Source organism: Melospiza melodia, chromosome 1, assembly GCF_035770615.1.
Source record: "Melospiza melodia melodia isolate bMelMel2 chromosome 1, bMelMel2.pri, whole genome shotgun sequence".
Lineage (NCBI taxonomy): Eukaryota > Metazoa > Chordata > Aves > Passeriformes > Passerellidae > Melospiza > Melospiza melodia.
In genome coordinates this window covers 103,719,920-103,739,920 of record NC_086194.1, presented here as the reverse complement: position 1 = coordinate 103,739,920, position 20,001 = coordinate 103,719,920, and the positions used below count along the sequence as shown (strand labels likewise).

The 20,001-nt window shown below is 36.6% G+C and overlaps 1 protein-coding gene across 1 annotated transcript in view; it reads right to left on the bottom strand.

Annotated features, from left to right (window-relative positions):
- ABCA13 (ATP binding cassette subfamily A member 13) overlaps positions 1–20,001 on the bottom strand; it is a 169,705-nt gene that overhangs the window by 69,567 nt on the left and 80,137 nt on the right. Inside the window, exons 35-36 of the mRNA XM_063177512.1 lie at positions 17,516–17,606; positions 863–1,109 (exon numbers count right to left, since the gene is read on the bottom strand). Coding sequence (XP_063033582.1) covers positions 863–1,109; positions 17,516–17,606 — 338 coding nt within the window. The remainder of the gene's footprint in view (positions 1–862; positions 1,110–17,515; positions 17,607–20,001) is intronic.

Here is a 20,001-nt window from a genome sequence, read left to right as displayed (position 1 = left end):
GAAATAAAGACATGTTAATATGGCTCCATTGGCCTTCAGTCTGAAGGTCCTATGTATTTTCCAAGAAATTAAAGGACTATTAAATCCATGCATGGGATACATACCCCAACAATCTCATTTCAAAATACTCAATATGAACATGTAAAGAAAATTCATTGCAATTATGGCTAAACAAATCTCAACATCTACCCATGGGCATCCTTCTTCTTATAGTCATGCATTTCTATCTATTGGCATTGTTAAAGTGTTTTTATGCTTATAAAATAAATTTATATTATATGTATAAATTCAAACAGCATCTTGCTATCTTCATCTGTATATTTGCACCTATATGTGTGATTAGCACTCTATATTGATTGAGTCTATTGATACTGCACATTAAATATAAATAAATAAACAAATAATCTAGTTGGTTTCAAAGCTGAACATACAGAAATTAGGTTGAGTAAGACGAGCAGCAGGCTTTGTAAATACCGTGTGGTATTTTAAAACCCAAGATTTGTTTCAAGAAAATAATTTCAGACCTAAATAATTTTTTTAAAATGAAGCGTGCAAAGGCTTGTTTAAATACGCTTGTTCATTTACATATAAATGGTCATGGCTGGTATTGATTTGAGTTCAATCTTCTCCAAAGTCTTTGCCCTTTCCTCCAGAAAATCCTTCACACAAAGCTTTTCTAATTTTATCTTTCACTTACAATAATCTATAAAAGTGTACTAAACATCTAAAAAACCACCACATAACTATTGTAAAAAGTAATCTATCATTCTTTCTAGAATACAAGAAGGTCTTTACAATAGGAGAACTCAAGGGTAAAGGTCCCAGAGCCCTGGATATTGATGATGATGGATGAGCCCTTTACCTAAAGAAGGATTCTGCATTGCCATAAAGTCTTGGTGTCAGCTGGAGAGAAGGATAATCGATAGCCAGCGGTTTCACACTAAACAAGGCCATTGCCAGTGCAACAAAGAGGACGGGCAGCAGCACATTTGACAGGCTTCCTCTCCAGTCTCTCCTTGTGTGGTGAAACCTCTTCATCACAAGGGCAATAATCTGCGTGAGAACAAGGCGGGCTCCACGCACACTCGAGGCTCCAGCAAGTGAAATACCTAAGTGAGACAAAGAAAACCACCTCTTGACAAACAAGGAAAACCAAACTGAACTTTCACATGTTACTTTGTCAAATGTAGAACATGACAGTCTTTTAGCTCTAATAAAATCAAACTACAAATGCCTAGCATGCTCTCCTGAATGGAATAGTGTAGCCCCATACCACATCACTTCCAAGCATAAGCAATTAACTCATAAACTCTTCCTATGAGAGAAAACAGATATTCAGTTAACATATAGGTTCCCATGCACAGGTAATGGTTTACTGAATATTATTTTCCCTAGGTTCTCCCTGTGATCCTGTCATGGTTCGACCATTCATTGTGCATTGTCACCTTTGTTCCTGGACAAATTACTCTGACAAACATGGCCTGTATTCACACTGTCTTGATCTACCTTGACTGGAATCAATGGCAAATTTTCCACAGAAATTTCAATGGATCCTCTACAGAGCATCACAGTGGACAGGCGCATGGATTCTCATAAAAGCATTCCCTTCACTTCCCTGCTCATATGGGACTGATAAATTTTTCATATCTGTTAGTCAATTCAGCTTTCAGAGCTCATGGGCTGTCCTTCAGATTCATATGGGTGTGTGTCCACAGCTTATTCAATCAATCAGTTTCCTGATAGACCTTCCCTTAATTTTATTTGATCATTCTCTGTCTGACACTTGTGAATCACACCAATCACTCTGCCTCCGTTTTAGCCCCTAATGCCTTCTTGGTATGTGCAGGCTCTTATCAAACCCTCTTGCCTGTGGCCTTGCCCAATTGAATGTCCTTCAGCCTCCTTACTTCCTCACAGCATGGCAGAGTGTCTGACAGATTTACCACCACAGGTATTTGTACCGTAGCAAGACTGAATAGCCTGCTTATTACAGTGCTCAAAGTCATGCTGTATTTTATCAACGCTTGTGATTTGCCTCTTTATTACCTTCCCTTCTGCTTGTTGACAGCACTCTAACCAGCATCTCCACATTTCCTGTTTAAACAATTATGTGTATGGAAGTTCTCAAGTAACCTCAAATTAATTGTCCTTACAACAGGTTTTTTTTTGAGTTAACAGAATTTTAATCCCAGACCCTTTGCATTGTTCTAACAGAGTATTTTTAGCCAACTGAGGCAAAGAGGGAGAAAAACTAATCAGATAATAAGCCAAACTTCTGACCATGGTCATTGAACAAACAGCTCAAATTCTGCACTCATTACTCCAGGTAAATACAGGTTAATCACCCTCAGTGCCTGGGAAGGTCACATGTCAAATCCTCCAGAAAATTATTCCCAGGATACGAAAAACAAGTAATGACCAGGAATAAACTTGATACATTTGAACTGTGTCACCTGAGAGCTCATCATGAATACAGGAGTGGTTTGGTGAAGGATGAGCAGAGTGCACTATTTATTTTGATTTAACAAAGCCTGTGACATGGTCACAGGTATGGTATGGGCTGTGGAGGACAAGGCCCACTGTTGGACTGACAGGCACCACCCTGAAGTCTGGGAACAGGGATACTGGATCCAGCTGAGGAGCAGGTGATTAGCTGGGATGCCCCTTGGGGGCAAAGATGAGCAAAACACTGGCTAAGAGTACCTTTTAACACAGATGTGTGTGCATATCTGCACCTGGAGGGGATCCACCCTGTTTGGAATCATTTTTCTGTCAGACACTGGGGACAAGGAGAACCTCCTGGCAGCAGGAGCAGCTCTCTGGCAGCATCTAAGAACCCTAGCGATATCAGGGAGCAAAATCTCTGCCCAGGGTAAGGACAAGCTACAACAGACACCAGCTGGCACATGGAAAATTCTGATATCATAAATTAGAAAAAGAAATTTCACTGTGAAGAAAACAATCAAAACTCAAGACTGGCCTGGACATGGCACTAGGTAACTTGCTCTTGACCTGCTTGACCTGCATTCTCAACATTAATTTCTCTGATTTTAACAGACTATAATTAATTAATTTGGGGGTTATTTTGGGGGGAGGGCAAGGGGGGAAACTCCAATATTTGTTACTTTAACTCCGCAACTGAATTTTGTATCTTTTTTCCCCAGAAAATCCCACTGAGTGGAAATTCTCTCTTTAAGACATTCTAATCAGTCATAGCTTGCTAATTTGACAGTTAACACAAATGGAATTGAAGGTTTTGAATCTGTGGAGAGAAAAAGTACCTTCTGAATTCCAATTCTGATTCAGCTTTCAAGTGCTCTGATCAAGAAGGGTTACATTTTAGGCTTGGAATTTTTTGTTCCATAAATTGGAGTAGGAGGAGGAGACACTCTTCTTAAGAAATTTTTTTTTGAAGGAAATTTTTTAGGAATGTATTAAGTTCTTCATATTATCATGGTAAGACTCCCAATAGTTGTTACAACACAGAAATTAAGACACTCAGAGGCAGAAAAAATTTCAAGCTAGGAGTGTTTTCAGACTAAAACACACCCAGGAAGTGCTTCCAGCTTAACATCTCTGAAATTGTAAAGTGTTCCATCTCTCATTCATCTAAGTAGTGAAATGCCAGAATATAAGAACAGAATTTGATATTTTCTGTAGCCCCAGATCTCATTAACATGACATGTGAATGAAAGAGTCTTCAATATGTTTGACCCTTTCAATCCCTGAAAGGCAACTATGACATCTACTTTCTGGGGACAGAAAGGGAAATCAGAGCTGTCAACCATTCTTTTTTTTTTTGACAAACAGAGCAGAGAGAAATTATAACAACTTAATTCAGATTGCCAAAGGAACGGAAACTGTCATCATGAATATAAATAATTGTCCATTTTGTCCAATATCCTGACTCTTACTCAATATTCATAATGCCAATGAGCCAAGACATACCACAAGAAGATGCAATAAACCATTATAAGTGGAAGTATATGTTTGACAATTTAACTGAGGCACTTTAAAGTGATTTATCTTTTCTAAAACCTCATATGTTTATTGTTTAAAATTCAAAGTGAAAAGGGTGCCAAATACCTTTCTGAATTATCTTAAATTACCATTTTTGCAACTTTGAATTTTGTCATTTCTTTGTGTCTCAGGTGCAAAACAAAATTCTTGTATACTTGTTTTGGATTTTTTCCATTTGATGATACTGGATGGGTTCTTAAATCTTGCTTTAGGAGACAGGTTATAGAAGTTTTCAATCCATTTTCTGCATAAATAATCCCATCCTTTCACTCTCCTCTTATAAAAATCTTTATAGTCCTAATCAACCTTGCTGCTTGTCTCAAATCCTCTTATATTGACACTGTATCAGTCTCAAGATATAATGTGTTCAATGCAGCTGTCTATCAGATGTGGAAACATTCCTGATTTATATGTTATTATTATATATGCCTATACTGGTCAACTTGTTCTCTTTATGTATCATACCCCTTCATCTGACTGCAGCCACACTGTGAATAGCAGCCTGCTTTGGGCTTTCCATAATAGACTCAATATGGCTTTCAAGATTCCCAAGGTATTAAATCACACTTTCAACTAGAACCTACAGCTTTAATTTTTGCTTCATAAAGCTTCTAAGTAATTCACCTCCTATGTCTGGTATGTATGTCAGGATGCATAAAAACAGCTTACATTTATGGGAAAACAGCTTCTGATTATCACTGAGAATGATAAAGGCTAGAAGACAAGACCAGCTGACCTCTCTGTTATGAAGTCAATTTTTATGCAGAAAGCTTATGAAAATATCCTCATTAATAATTTAGATCACAGAATTAAAAACCTGACCCAAATGTTAGAAGTTGTCTTGCTTGACTTACAGTTGCAATTATCCACCAGAAGTGCAATTATGATCACAATTAACTTGTACTTCCCAATTCATCCAGACTCTCCTTTGTATTACAGACAAGACTTATGCTAGTTTTCAATATATATAGGTTAATATGAGGTACAGGGAAACAGAACAAGACCTAAAATCCAGAAACAAAAATTATCAAAATCCTTGCCTATAGACTACTCTAGAATTAGGAACAGAAACAATTATTGTAAAAGTCTCTAACTTGGTATTAGATGATCCTTTTCTCCTGTATTTTTCACTTCTAGAAAACAAAGTAATTCTAATGTTTTTCATGGTGCAGAAGGAAAGATGGACTATGCAATAGATAAACTAACAGCCAGGAGCATTTCATTTTCAATTCTACTTCTGTCACTTTGGCATTTAGGCAAGTCATGTAGAGGAGGTCCAGCTTTTGGGAAGGTAAGATTTGGAGCTGCAATACTCTGGCAAAGCAGGTGAGTTAGCTCACATGAAACTGGCTGCATTCGGAGGCTGCACATATTTATTGGTTTGTCAGAAGTTTTGTGCCAACAAGTAGTTCTAAGCTGAGCAAGTGAACTGTCATCACTCTGCATTTCAGCGCACACCATACTGGCCCAGAGGCAGTGCTAGCCCACCAATCTTGGGAGTGCGCAGCCTTTCATTAGAAGATATAAAAATGTCCTTCCTCTTCTTGCACATTTTTTTACTCATTATAAAAAATTATTATTGTATTGATTTTGTTTCCAGGAGGATTTTGAAGACAAATTTTCATGTGGGGAATGTGAATAAAAGGCATTTTGATGGTGTAAAATATAAAGGGAATACATCTGGTCTGTGTTTCATACAGTGGCTGATTCTTGCTTATATCTAATAGAATAATGAGTTATCTCTATCCAAAGCTGATCAGAAAAATATTTATTTTGGGGGGAATTTCACAAGAGAAGTTCCCGTGGGGCATGTTTAGATATAAATTCTCCTATTCTTCCCTTCAGACTATTTTTAATTTTAGGCATTGTGAATGTTTCTTCTAAAACATTGATTCAAATTGTTTCCATCTTAAGAATTTCCTGTCTAAGAGTTTCTCCCTGCTCCATACATATTGATTAATCCAATTAAGTACCATTTTTGAAGGCAAAACATGTAGGCTTTAATTAAAAATTTAGCTTTACATTCTGAGTGCCAGATCTCAAAATACTATTCAGCATAGGCCTGAAGACCTTTGAGACACAGTAATAGAAATCTAGGCAACTGTAGAATTCTTCAGTAGAATTAACATGTTTTAAAGCCAAGGAATTGGTGTCTGTCACTCCCCAACCTTATAAAGAACTTGCTCCAAAACTCAGATCTCCCAAGCCCTTTTCCTCAAGCCAGACAGTTGACTGATTAGACAATTTCCTTCCTTTATCTAAGATAATATTCTTGTTCAAGATCTGACACACTTAATACTTTATCACACTGAAGACCAGTGAAAGGATAGCTTGAACAATACACCTGACTCCTATTGAAAAATCAAGAAGCGGCATAACCAGAAAAATGTGCTGCATATTCTCACTGAAGAAACCCCAACACACAAATCTCACAATCTAAAACCCTGTCCCTAGAAAAACCACTAGCAAACTTATAAAGGAGCCTTTTTAAGCTTTTTTTTTTTTTTTAATTTATATCCTAGAATAAGGGGTATGAACGAAAGTTCATTTGTACACAAAAAGCTTAAGGAAAGAACGGGATGAAGTCTTTTCAAACTTATCACTGTATTTAAAAGAAATGCATCCTAAAATTAGGCCTAAGCAGAGTAGGAATTATCTACTCCCAGCAGTGTGTAAGGGGGTGAAGAACTGGTAGGATACAATTGCACTTAAATCCCAGAGGGAGAAATGCCTTACAGTACCCTCACACTTGACATGGAGAGGAGATATATCTGACTTTCACTAGTTAAATCAAAGACAGAAGTGCTAAGTGGGTTTGTGCAAAAGAAAAGTTAAAACATCCAGGTGTCAGAGAGCAAAAAGACTTCATCCATAAAATAATTTCCTTTACTCTGACTTGCTGCACTGTTATTCAAGCAGTGACAGAGATGTGTCTAAGCAAGAGCATTTGATCCTGGACATCACTCTGCAGCCAAGATTTTCATCCAGGTGTAAACACATTGTACAAATAACATAAGGCACATAATTAAGTGGCAATGGAAAATACATGTCCAAAGAAGGACAATGAATCTGATGAAGGGCTTGGAGCCCAAGTCTTATGCAAAGTGGCTGGGGGATCTGGGATTGCTTATCCTGCAGAAAAGAAGGCTCAGGGGGGACCTTATCATTCTCTACAACTCTGTGAAAAGAGGCTGTAGCCAGGTTGGGGTCAGTCTCTTCTCCCAAGAAACCAGTGACAGGACGAGAGGAGTCCTAAGCTGCAGTAGGGGAGGTTTAGGTTGGACATTAGGAATAATTTCTTCACAAAAAGTGTGATGTAACATTGGAATGGGCTGCCCAAGGAGGTTGTGGAGTGACTGCTCTGAAGGTGTTTAAGAAAAGACTGGATGTGGCACTCAGAGCCATGGTCTAGCTGATATGGTGGTATTAAGTCACAGACTGGATTTCATGATCTCAGAGGTCTTTTCCTACCTAAGTGATTCTGTGATTCTGATTCTGCAAATTTGTTTACCAAAACATGGGCTCCATTGTTTTTTATTATTTTGTTGGGAGAGGAGGAACTGTTAAAACAGGGGACTTTCAACTTAAAGTTTCACATGAAATATGACCCATACAAACACTTCAAGCACCAACCTAAAATATTCTACTCCTCTTGGTCCTTAACCTTGTCATGATATATTTTTCAGATAGGTAACAAGCAGACTGGGAAATAATTAAAATTAGGACTAATTTTTGAGTACTGAATAATCCAGTTACAGAGAATACGTTAGGATATACAACGAGATAGCTCTCAAAATAACCTGAATAGAGCACATCACCTAGATTCTCAAGAGCCCATTAAATGCAGCAAATGACTATACCTGTCCCCCAAACTCTCCAACTTTTGTAGAGTTTACTAGGTGAATCTACTTTTTCAACATCCAACCACCCTCACACTGTTGCAAAGATCTACAAAATAGTCAGAAGACATTTTAAGTGTAAAAATGAATACAACTCAAGGTCTTTATTTTGTCTCCAGGCATAGCATGGCCTCATTCACATTATGAATATCACTCTTTAATTTCAAGATCTTGCATTTTCCCAAAGTTGAGCATACTAGAGGTACGAACAATAGATAAAGAGATGAACACTACTGAATGCAGGGAAAATATTTCTTCACAATTATACAAAGTAGATTAAAACTAAAAATTAGGTTCTAGTTTTCCTTTCCTTTATATGCTTACAATCACAACAACTTATAGCCAACATTGTAATTCTATTATATGAAATATGAATTTAAGTATCTGAAACACTCATTTAAGACAGAAAAAAGGTAAGCCAGCCTCTTTAATTAACATATAACTAATACTCACATGCCTACAGAATTTCCTGACTGTTTCAACCCTCTATTTAATGCAAGAATATTCAATCTCATATCAATGCAAAAAAAAAAAAATTAAGCTTTGTCATTACTCATATTAAATAACAGAAAAGCTTCTGAAAGTGCCGCACCACGCACCCCACATTTGTGGTAGTAAATAAAAACTTTAAAAAAGATGTGCATCAAAACCACATTCTAAATGTAAATTTGAGGAATCAAGAAAGTCCAAATGGCATTTAGCAAATAAATAAAATAGTCAGAAAGACAGTGATCTAGACCTCTGCTGTGGACCTGCTTTATGCTCATGCCTTCCCAAACCTATTTTTCTCTTTTATCTACTCATTGCATTCAGTCTTAAGACTAGACTGCAAGCTGTCAGAGGTGGTAAGGACCTGGGTTTTTTATTCTTACTATTAGTCTGTAGGGTGTCTGGAACAACAGGGTATGACTTTAGATTGGGTTTCCAAGGCACCATGCCTCATACAATAAAGAACAGCTACCACTAGGAAAAACCTAGGAAAAAACAACACCCTTGTGTTGTTGTTTTTTGTTGCTGCTCAAGTGTGAGCTGGTCAAAACACCCCTTGCTGTTTTTACTAGTGTGGAAATGGGCAGGGATACTGATGCCACAGCAGAAACCTGACTGAGCATACATTTATTTGGGAATGTAACACTTCCAGGTTATAAAAGCACTGTCATTACTTTCAATGAAGGGAACTAATTTTCTAGTGCAAAATACTCTGTTTCTTTGCTTTCTCCAGCCATAAGAACACAAACAGTACAGGAGCATAAAGAAATGGGAAAAAATGGTCCTGTCTCCTATCCATCACCCTACAGACACCATGGAGAGCCAAATACAGTGGGTACACTGACAGGCAAGCTAATCTGGTGAATGGCCACCTAAACTAGTCTGGGCCTGGTGGAAGAGGAGGACACACTACTGAATGCATTGTTACAATAATTCATAAATAGAGGGTTTCAACTCTTTCTACATTTTTGATGCCTAAAACGATCTCTTTTGATCCATTTCTATGGTTTTTTTCCTGCTTTGCCATAGTTAATATCTCTTCATCCTAGCTGGGATTTTTGTCAGCTTAAACCACTCTGAAAAAGAAGTTTGAAATAAACAACAAGTATTTTTATTAGACTTGTGTGGTGAACTCTGCTGTGGCCAGAACAACTTCATCATTATGGGATGCGACTATTATTTGGAAATAAAACATAAAGAAACCCAAAAAAAACCCAAAACAAAACAAAACAAAAATGAAAACACAAAACAAAAAACCCAAATTTTCATTCAGGTAGACAGGCTATCATGTCTTGGAAAAGAAAATTACTACAGGTTTGAAACCCCTAAGTCTCTGATTTTGAGTTTCTGCATGGTTAATTTGCAACATTAACAACTATGCTAATTTCAATTTCCAGGAGATAATTTTGGAAATAGATACTCTTTTATTGCAGTACTATCTCCTCTGCAGCGATGCTCCTGCAATGAATTGCCACATGGAGGAGGAGACAAGTAAAGGAAGAGCTGAAATAAAAGTACAGACTGTGGCTACAAAATGGAAGCATAGTTTCACCTTCTGTTTGTACTCTTTGAAGGTACAACAGTAGAAGAGAAGCACATACTGTTAGAATTGCAAAAAATATCCTAATCCATTTAATATGTATCATATCTATGTCAGACTTGGCCAAGAGAAAGAATACATTTGCGCATGCACAGGCAAACAACCATCAGATACATCTTGTCCACTAGAATATACCCTCTAATGACAATAAGCAGCACACTTACTGAGGTTGGTTCCTCTTCTTTCTAGATCAATACTCAGAAAGTTGTTAGAATTTAACTCACTGAATTCAACCTATAAACTCAAGTTACAACATTTCAAGATCGAATCTGATGCAGACCATAGGGCTACACCCCACAGTGCTTTTGCTGTGTTTGGTAAAAAACTGGTAAAAGGGTAGAACAGCAATAAAATCTGAACTTTGCTCTACTACTTCCCATAACATTATGTGTGAGACTAAATGCTAAGTACCTTAGCATTTCCAACTAAAAAAGATTAAATAGAGCAACAGAAGAAACAGCTATATATTCTAACCAGGTGCTCTCAAACACTTCCCACTGGTCACTCCCAGAAAGGGAACTTTAAAATAACAACTGTCCATTATTGTACTGCAGATGACTTCTGTCATGCAGCTGCTCAGTTTGCCATGAGCGGCCTTTGAAAACACTATGTACAGCACTCTGGAAGAATCCTCTTTGAATTGCTCAGAGACAACTCAGACATTAAACAGAGGAAACAACTTCAGCAGGGCCCAGATTTCACCATGACGGGCAAGGACATTCTGACTCACTTTAACTTTCAGGATTTTTGCAAGTATTATCTTAATACAAACAAAGTACTTAATCTAAAATACTGCAGCTCCCATTATCAGGAATTTTTTGGACCATATCTCTACTGGAGTTATTTTATTAATACAAAAATCATATCAAAGTTTGTGCAGGGAAACAATTCAAAACTGAAAGTTCTGCAGGAGGCATGTTTTATTCAGGCCTGAAGCTATAGGTCTGAATAAACATTGAAAAAATGTGTTTGATGAATAATCTCATGCCTCAGGCATTCAGGTATCTCATAAATAGTAGTATTAAACAACTTCAAGGATCTGGATTAGCAGAAACAACAGCTTCATTTTTTTCTAATGTCTCCAACGAATACTGTAACCTAAATAAACTGTAAAATAGATTTAGAGACAGATAGAAAAAAATTACATGGCTAAAAATTCCCACCTATACAGAAGTCCAACACCAGGTCTACTATAATGAAGTCCCACTTATATTTCAAATTAGGAATTGGCTAGCAACAGTGTAATAAGCATCTTGTATCACCCTGTAACAAGTGTACCATATGAAAAGGTGGCAAAAAAAAGGGTAGTCCTAAGTGCTCCACATACTGCCCTTCATACTAAAACTACTTTACATGTTGTCTCTGTAACTCCTAAACCAGTTTTTTTTTTTTAGTTTTGAAGAAAACAAAAAAAAAAAACCAAAAAAAAACCAAAAAAAAACGCCAAAAAACCCCATGTAATACTGCAGAATGTTGCTAGCATTGAAAAAAAAAAAAGTGTGAATATTGCTGAAGTCTTTGTGGGATTTTGGTGCACAAAAGGAATGTTCTAGCAATAGAGCAGAGACAACAATTTCACCAAAAGAGATACTTTTGAGAAGGAACTGGACAGGTGAAAATCTAGTTTCATTAGAAGCATCAGCCTCAAAGAGAGTCTTACTAGCACAACTAAGATGCGTAGCCCACCTCCTACATATCTAGGGTATTTACTCAATAAATGAGGCAAGATGTTAGGAAGATTTCATGAAGCCCCTTCCCTAAGCAATGTTCTGTTTCAGAATGAAAAGTAAGCATCTTACTCTTGATAAGCATTTCTTTAAAAAATTGGTCATTTACATTACTTACATAATTGAAGTTAAAATATATGTATTGTTAGTGCAACAGCACTAATACAGCAAAACTGTTTTAAAATACTTGTGTTTTAAAGACATGTGTTTACATACACACACACTTTCTTCATCTGTAAAAATATAAATACACAAACACAAAAAGATCTATGAAATATACACTCCACTTGTAAGCTCAAGCAAGGCAAGAAACCATCAGAATTTACTTTCCATATAAAACCTAAAGACTAGCTACTAGCAACAAATACTTTCTGACATCATATGTATGACTTTGTGTTGATTATCTAAGTGAAAATTTTGTCCAACACATACACCCCATATTACGAGGGAGAGAAATAATAGTTTATGTGGAATATGAGGTGTGAGGAAGGCAGGTAGGGTTAACCTACTTTATGTCTCTGAAATAGGTACTTCTAAACAGAGACATTGATGCTTCATGTCTACAATATTCGTCACATAAATCTAGTTACATTTTGCAAGATGGAGTATTGAAGTCATTCCTAAGTTCTTTTATGCAAATTTTACAGGGAATTGAAAGAAATTAGCTCCATTTACAAATGGATGTTAAAATATAACTTCAACGATATTGCAAAAATCACTGTCAAGCCTTTTTTTTTGTAATTACAGTGAACTCAATTAATCATAGTGGATTGAAAAATCCTGTTTAAGAATAGAAGAAGCCACTTGATCATCTACCAAAAGACATCAAATTCCACTCTGCTTCTCATATGCAGAAATCAATAACACCTCTTACTGTAGCATATTTTCTGCAAAGACCCAATCTTGTGCCAAATGCACCAGGAGAAGCAACACACTTCCCTGGGTAGAATAACCCCAACTGCTAATTAACTCTTGCTTGTCTTCAGATTATACCTATTTGCTTACTTTTTGCTTCCTTTATTCAATTTCTCTCTTCTGCTTATATAATTCTATAAAAGGTAGAATTATACTTTAACAGATGTATCCTCCATGCGTTAAAAAAAATAGTATCTTTAAGCAAACCACTTCTCTGTCTTATTTTTGATAAACTATGTTAACAGAGCCCTGATGGTGTCTTTACAATGACTTCACTGCCAACCTCCAAATATTAATTCTTCTCTGCTCACTTCCTGAATTCTCAATTTCTCCCTAAAGTCATTCAAACTTAAAAATATGGACAAAAAGGTTGTACTAGTATTGTAGCATCAGTCTCATCAATTTTGAATGGATAGTCAAAATGACCTCTTCGCATCATTTTGTACATTTAGCTCAAATATAAATCACCTTAGCTGTCTTAAAGTGGTTCTCAACCAGGAGCAGCAGATAACTCAGTCAGTGTTTTCCAGGATATTACTCCCCATCACACAGACATGCCTAGCATTTGGCTTAATTAAAATACCCTTTATTTAAAATGGATTCAGCTTTTCAAGTGGTCTAACTCAGTCCTTAGGACTGGTCTCACTTATCACCTTTCAGCAGCTGTTTTTCATCACCAAGGTTATGTTTACTTCAGCATCAGTCACAAAGATAATTAAAAGGCAGAGTTGAAACTCAGCTGTAATTCACAAAAGCTCTTCATTTTGATATTTCACTATTAACAACTGCTTTTTGTCAGCTACAATTTCTTAGTAAATTAGCTTTTGGCTGAGCTTTATGAGTACTGTATATTGTTGGTCTCACCGATCCTAACAGGACTAATCTCACATTTGGCCCAATATGGTTCAAAATGGCTAAAACCAGCTGCTTCAGAGAAAGGGTTAAGCAACATTAAAAGGTAGTTATGCATCAACCTGCTCCCACGCCCACACTTTCAGAGGCTAATTTATCCAAGAAATCCAGAGGCATATAAGCCTTAATAGCACTACTGTTACTATATCTGTTCATATTATACATCCATTAATAACCATTCTTTGGCTTTTTAAAATGTATTGCAATACTCTAAGTCTCTGTAACATTATATGGCAGGAAAATCCAAATGCTGCATATTACTGTGCACAAAAATACAATGAATCAATTTTGAATTTTCTACAGTTTAGTTTCATTTTACCTCAAGGGTTCCAACTGTAGTTTACTGCCAGAAGGGACTAGACCCAAAGCTGGTATGTCCCAGAAATTTCTAAGACAATAAATGCTACAAAATTAAATAATTTGTCTCTTCCACAAAACATCTGAGTAATTTAATTCAGCAATATTGGTCCCTGAATAAGTCAACGAGACTGCTCACTAGCCTATTACCTGCATTTGCATATGTTCAGATTATTTTGTCATTTATCCATGGATAGCTACTCACCTCTTGGACTTGCTCTTAGATTCCCTGATTATTTCTGTATATGTACTGCCTGCTGTGGATTATGATAATTTTATTGGCCTCCATAGAGTTGGTTTCTCCATTTCTCTAGGCTATTTGGCTTCAATGGTCTTGTCAAACAGTCATTGCAAGCTCAGTCTAACCATTTTTCTGCATGCTCTGTATACATCTACAAAACAATAATTACTGTGTGTTCCAACTGTGTATAAATTAATAATGCATGACTGTACTATAATATATCCATGTACTGTGTCTGCACACACAGTAATCCCTGACTTAAAATTCTAACTGTTTTCAAAAAAAGGTGAATTTTACCCTAAGGTTTTTTCATTGGAATAAAACTAAAAATTTTGAGAAAATCTTTCACAATGGAAACAAACTACTATATATTACAGTGTGCTTTGCATTTTTAAAATTACCAATGTTAATCCCTGACTTAAAATTCTAACTGTTTTCAAAAAAAGGTGAATTTTACCCTAAGGTTTTTTCATTGGAATAAAACTAAAATTTTTGAGAAAATCTTTCACAATGGAAACAAACTACTATATATTACAGTGTGCTTTGCATCTTTAAAATTACCAATGTTAACACTGTTACAATAAATTTCATTAATGAACTGCTAATTAACTATAACATTTTCATTCAGAAATGCACAAATACTTCTGAGTTTATTTTACATTATTTTCGTTGCTGACTTTAAGCAGCAGTCCAGCACCAAACAGCTGCTTGCCCATACTCCCCCTCCTCCAGCAGGATGGGGAAGAGAATAGAAAAAGAGAAAGCAAGAAAAATTGTTGGTCAAGACACAGTTTCAGCAGTAAAGGAAAAAGAAAGAAAAATAAACGCAAAAGAAAGAAACAAATTAAAAACAAAAAAAAAAAAAAATCCAACACAAATAATGCAAAGGCAATCACTCACTACCTCCCATAAGTAGACATGCTCAGCCATTGGTAGCAACAGCTAACTCCTCAAAAAGGTTTTGGTGCCAAGAATGGCACTCTGCAACATTAAATAACTCTCTGGTGAGTTTAGCTCCTCTGTCCAGCTCGTGTCCCCTCACACCCTCTATCTCATCATCAGCTTGGTCATAGCAGGGACATGGGAAAAGAGAGAGCCTTGACACCACTCAGTGATAGCCAAAACACTGGCATGTTATCAATACTGTTTCAGTCACAAATTCAAAACACTGCATCACAGAGGCTGCTAAGAAATTTAACTCAATTCCAATCAGACACAGTACACTAAGACACTGTAAAACATAACTAGAAATTATCTCTGCTCTGATTTCAGTGAGGTACTGTCATATTTTGCTGAAATAATGTCTCTTGAGTGTTTTTGGCATTGGTGGTCAGTGTAAATCGAGTACTGATTTTCTGCAGTTTCATTTAAGAAGAGACACACACCTCTCTGCTAAGCCTCCTGGTCCAGGAGACATTAGACAACATTTTGATTTCTGCACAATCCTGGCACCTCAAGAGCTTAGCAGCATTAAAGGGTAGCCAACACCCCTGCTTGAGCTCAGATCTGTGCTTTGTGAAATCACCTCCCTAGTCTAAATTCTTTTATCAAATCAAATAGCAGCATCCTGTGATCCCCACAATAATCCCAGCTGCTTGCTCTAAGGGGTTTTGAAAATTCATTTGACTACTCTGACAAAAGCAAGTTTGACTGCCTTTGAACCTGCTTTCAAAGACAAAGTTATACAAGTCAAGCTATTGCCCATGGAGTATTCTGGTTAACTTTGACAATGATGGATACCTTTCATGACCATTTCCCAGATCCCTAATGCATACATTTCACAACTGTCCTTAATGATGAATGACAGTCATCAGCAATGAGTGACAATTTTCCAGTACTCTCATCCCCAAAGAAATGGCATTATCATCACATATTCTTGCTATAATTTATCAGGGTGAAAAAATACAGAGTCTCTGATTACTCAAATCTTTATTAATGTAATAACTTAAACAAATACTTCTTTATACATTTTGAGATGCAGATAGGAAAGTATATCAAGTTCTTCAGTAGAATATACTGTCTTCATTACTTTCTAAACTGTAAATCTTACTCTTTAATGAAAATGCAATGTGGAGAAGACAGATTGTTATGATTTGAAACTAGTTCAGATGTCCTAGCTGAGACTTGAATAAATAAATTGACTGTTATAAAATAAGGGATATTCAAAACTGTGTTTTGAATAGAAGCCTCATTCTCACCACTGACAAAAGTGGCAATTTTATTTGCTTAGTGAGGTTATTTTAGTTTTATACACTTGCATCTTCACTGATTCAAGATGGAATACCCCAGCAAACACACCCTCTGGAAAAAGTCATCTATTCAAGCTTGCACTTTGTGAAAAAAGGTCTCACCTTAGACCACCATTGTTGGCAATGATTCCTTATTACTGGCGGATTCAATTGAATTTATCTTAACAAATAAAGAAAGCTTGGCTGAAAATTGTTATTTCTGTTACAGTAACATTAAGGGTCTACAGATCAGGACTTCCCTGTGCCTGTACTTTATAAAAACATAATGAAAAGTATTGCACATAGAACAAAGTGCTTGACATCTAACCATAGAAAACTATAATCTAAATGTCAATCTTCAAACAGAAACAGGGTAAGTATACAAGCATGAAAATCCCAGAACCAATGTAAAAACATTCATCAACTTGATGGGCACTGACATGAGAGAACTTGAGTGTTGGATTTTGTAATGACATCACCTTATGATCATTAGTGATGATTAGTGATTCTTCTTATGAAGACAATTTTTAAAGGAGAAAAATCTTCCTGCATTTTCAGAAGCATTTGGAAGGACCTCCTCCCAGGCTTGCAGGGCAAAAAAAGAGAAAGTATGAAGGGTTTTTCTTACAGCAAGATGTAAAGGAACCTAAAATAACATGTCACTTAAGAAAATGAATTATCTCTTACTATGAGGGGAACCAGCTCTTTTTTTTCTTCTTTTGAATTGTATGTGTATGAACATGAATGCACTTTTCTTAGAGTGTAGAGATTTTATATCTGTGGTATATGTCTGTAATATTTATCCATTTTCAGTATGAGACAAAGAGGATAATTAGTTTCCAGGGACTGGTACAAAGCAATAAGTCAATGCTGCTGCAGTGAGAGAATGCATGTGTACATGCATGGGTGGGAAGATGACTGTGAAGGGATAGAGGTAAATCACAGCAGACATATAAAAACTGCTTCCCAAGGCAGACACACAAAAAAGAAATTACCAGATGGTAGCAAGAAGTATTCTCCATTTGCTTGCACATTCCTCACTTTTGGGAACTTCATGCATGCTTATATTTGTGTTTTTGATCTTTATAAATCTAGTTGCTTCAGAAGGCACATCATTTTGTACTTACAGGCTGATTCAGCACCATTTGTATGGTCCAGGTGTGCTGCCTTTGGAACACAGGGCATCTTCTCTGACTCCTGCAGCAGCTTCAGGAAAACCTTTCATGAAAGTAGAAAAAAGTACTTTAGAATCAATTTTCTAAAACTATTATATATATATACACACACATATATATATCCTAAACCATCCAGACAGCCTACTGAAAATCTTGGGGATAAAGGAAATGAAATACATGTCAATAGATGCAAAAACACCCATGCAAATATTGCTGACCCATGAACACTACCATCTGCGAAGATTTTTCAATAGACTTTCTGCCCTTGATTGATTTTTTATGCCCCTAAGATTTGGTATGTCCTGGAACTCAGTTACTGCAGTTTCTGCCAAGGAAAGAGCTTAACTCTCTTCTAATGCTCCAGCTAGAAATCTACGGACACAACTAGAACTAAACCTAATGTACAAAATCCTACAGAGCTGAGAAGCTACATATTTCAGGGAATTCACAGTGTCTAGGGACACTCAGAAAATGTTCCTAGATATGTGCAAGGACATGGACAATAACGTTGCTGAAAGACATGTAAAGGACAAGGCAATCATCAGAGACAGCCAAGGTGAACAAAGTCTTGTAAAACTCATACTGCAGAGGAGACTGGGCAACAATGTGTATTTTGTAGCAAAACATTAGTGTGCATACCTGAAGAAGTGAAGGGAGACGACCATCCGATTGATGAGCATCGAACTCCAATTTATTGATCCACCATGTACATTTTATAACCGTGTTAATTAAGTTCATACATATTGCAAAACCCGAGCTCATCATTGGTTACAGATTACGCATCAACCCCTCCTTTTGTTTTCAATACCTGTGGTTTGTTATTGAGACCAAGATTTGTTTTCTCATCCTGTTATGAACGGTTCTCAAGGCCTCCATGTTTGTCACTTTTGCTTTCCCAGACTATCCAAGGACAAAATATTTACTTGTTATTAAAAAACAGCCTGAGAACTTCTGCTGTTTACAGAAATGTGCCTGAGAACTTTGTTGTTTACAGGAACAGTCTTGAGAATTGCTGCTTACAGCTGCCTTTTACCCTTCCATCAGCTGTATATTTTCATGGCCTCTTTCTATGAGCCATGTTTGAACAAAGCTCTCCACACATACCCCAAAGTGGATAGAGATTATAGGATCCTGTTACCTTAAATCGCCATGAGAAAAACTGAAATTCCTTTTCTGTAAAAGCAACAATCTAAAAATATGCACTAGCTTGAAATTGAAAGGATTGATTTTTCTAAAGTAGGAGAATGCATGTCAGAAGGGACTTAAAATTATAAACACCCAGCAGAATTCACCAACTTCATAATCATGAGATCTATTTAAATGGTATATACGCTTTCCCTAACAGATATGTGTCCAGCCTACTATTTCTTCCTTAAACCTGTTTCACAGTTCTGTCCACATAAAGCCCTTTGAATTTCACAGACATGCCTTTTATTTTTCTGCACCTCAGCCTTGCAGAAGCTTTCATAGTGAGCCTTATTCACACACTCCCCACTTCTTGTAAACTCAAATTAAAAACACAATTAACATTTTCTTATCTTAACCTGAACTGCAATTTAAATAGTGATCTAAGAACCTCAAGTAAAAAGAAAAAAAAAAAGAAAAATTTACAGAAAATACAGGTACCATGAGCATCTCTAATTAAACAGAAAAAGAACAAAAAAATTTTTTCTTTGTCTTGATGAAAGTTTTCTTTTGCTCTTTCCTCTCTGTTTGGGTTGAGCCGCAAGACAGATTATACCCACAGTGCAACTTTCAGAAATCACTAAGAAACCATTTATTTCTTCCCACAAAAGAATCTGATCTCAGCTATAACAAAAAATTCCTTGTTTCCAAGGAGCTCATACAATAGACAATAAAACCCAGTCAATGTGAAGTACTTTATAGCTCTTGAAAGATATTTCTTGACTTTCTAAGGTCTAACTGTTACAAAAACCATATTTTGCTTAGTCAATATAATTGCCATTTAACAGTGGTTATTGATTGCATTTGTTACCTGCCAGCTTTCAGGGAACAACTTTGGCTATTAACAACTGCTAGGCCAGAAATTTCTGGCCTGATATTTCTGTATTAGCCCCTGGAGGCAGATCCTGACAGTCTAAAGCCGCATTCTAATTTGTTTTCTTGGACCTGCTTGCTGATGGCTATGAACACCAATTCTGTCAAGCAAACCCAACTAAACTGCAACAACTGAATCGTAGAATCACTGAATGCCCTGCGTTTGAAGGGACCTTTAAGATCGTCTATTTAAAACCCATCTGCCATGGACAAGAACATATTCCATTGGACAAGATTCCTCAGAACTACATGCAGCCTAGTCTTGAACAGTTCCAAGGATGGGACATCCACGGCTTCTCTGGACAACCCAATACACTGCCTCACCACCCTCACAAAATAGAATTTCTTCCTGATGTCTAATTTAAACCTATTCTCCCTTG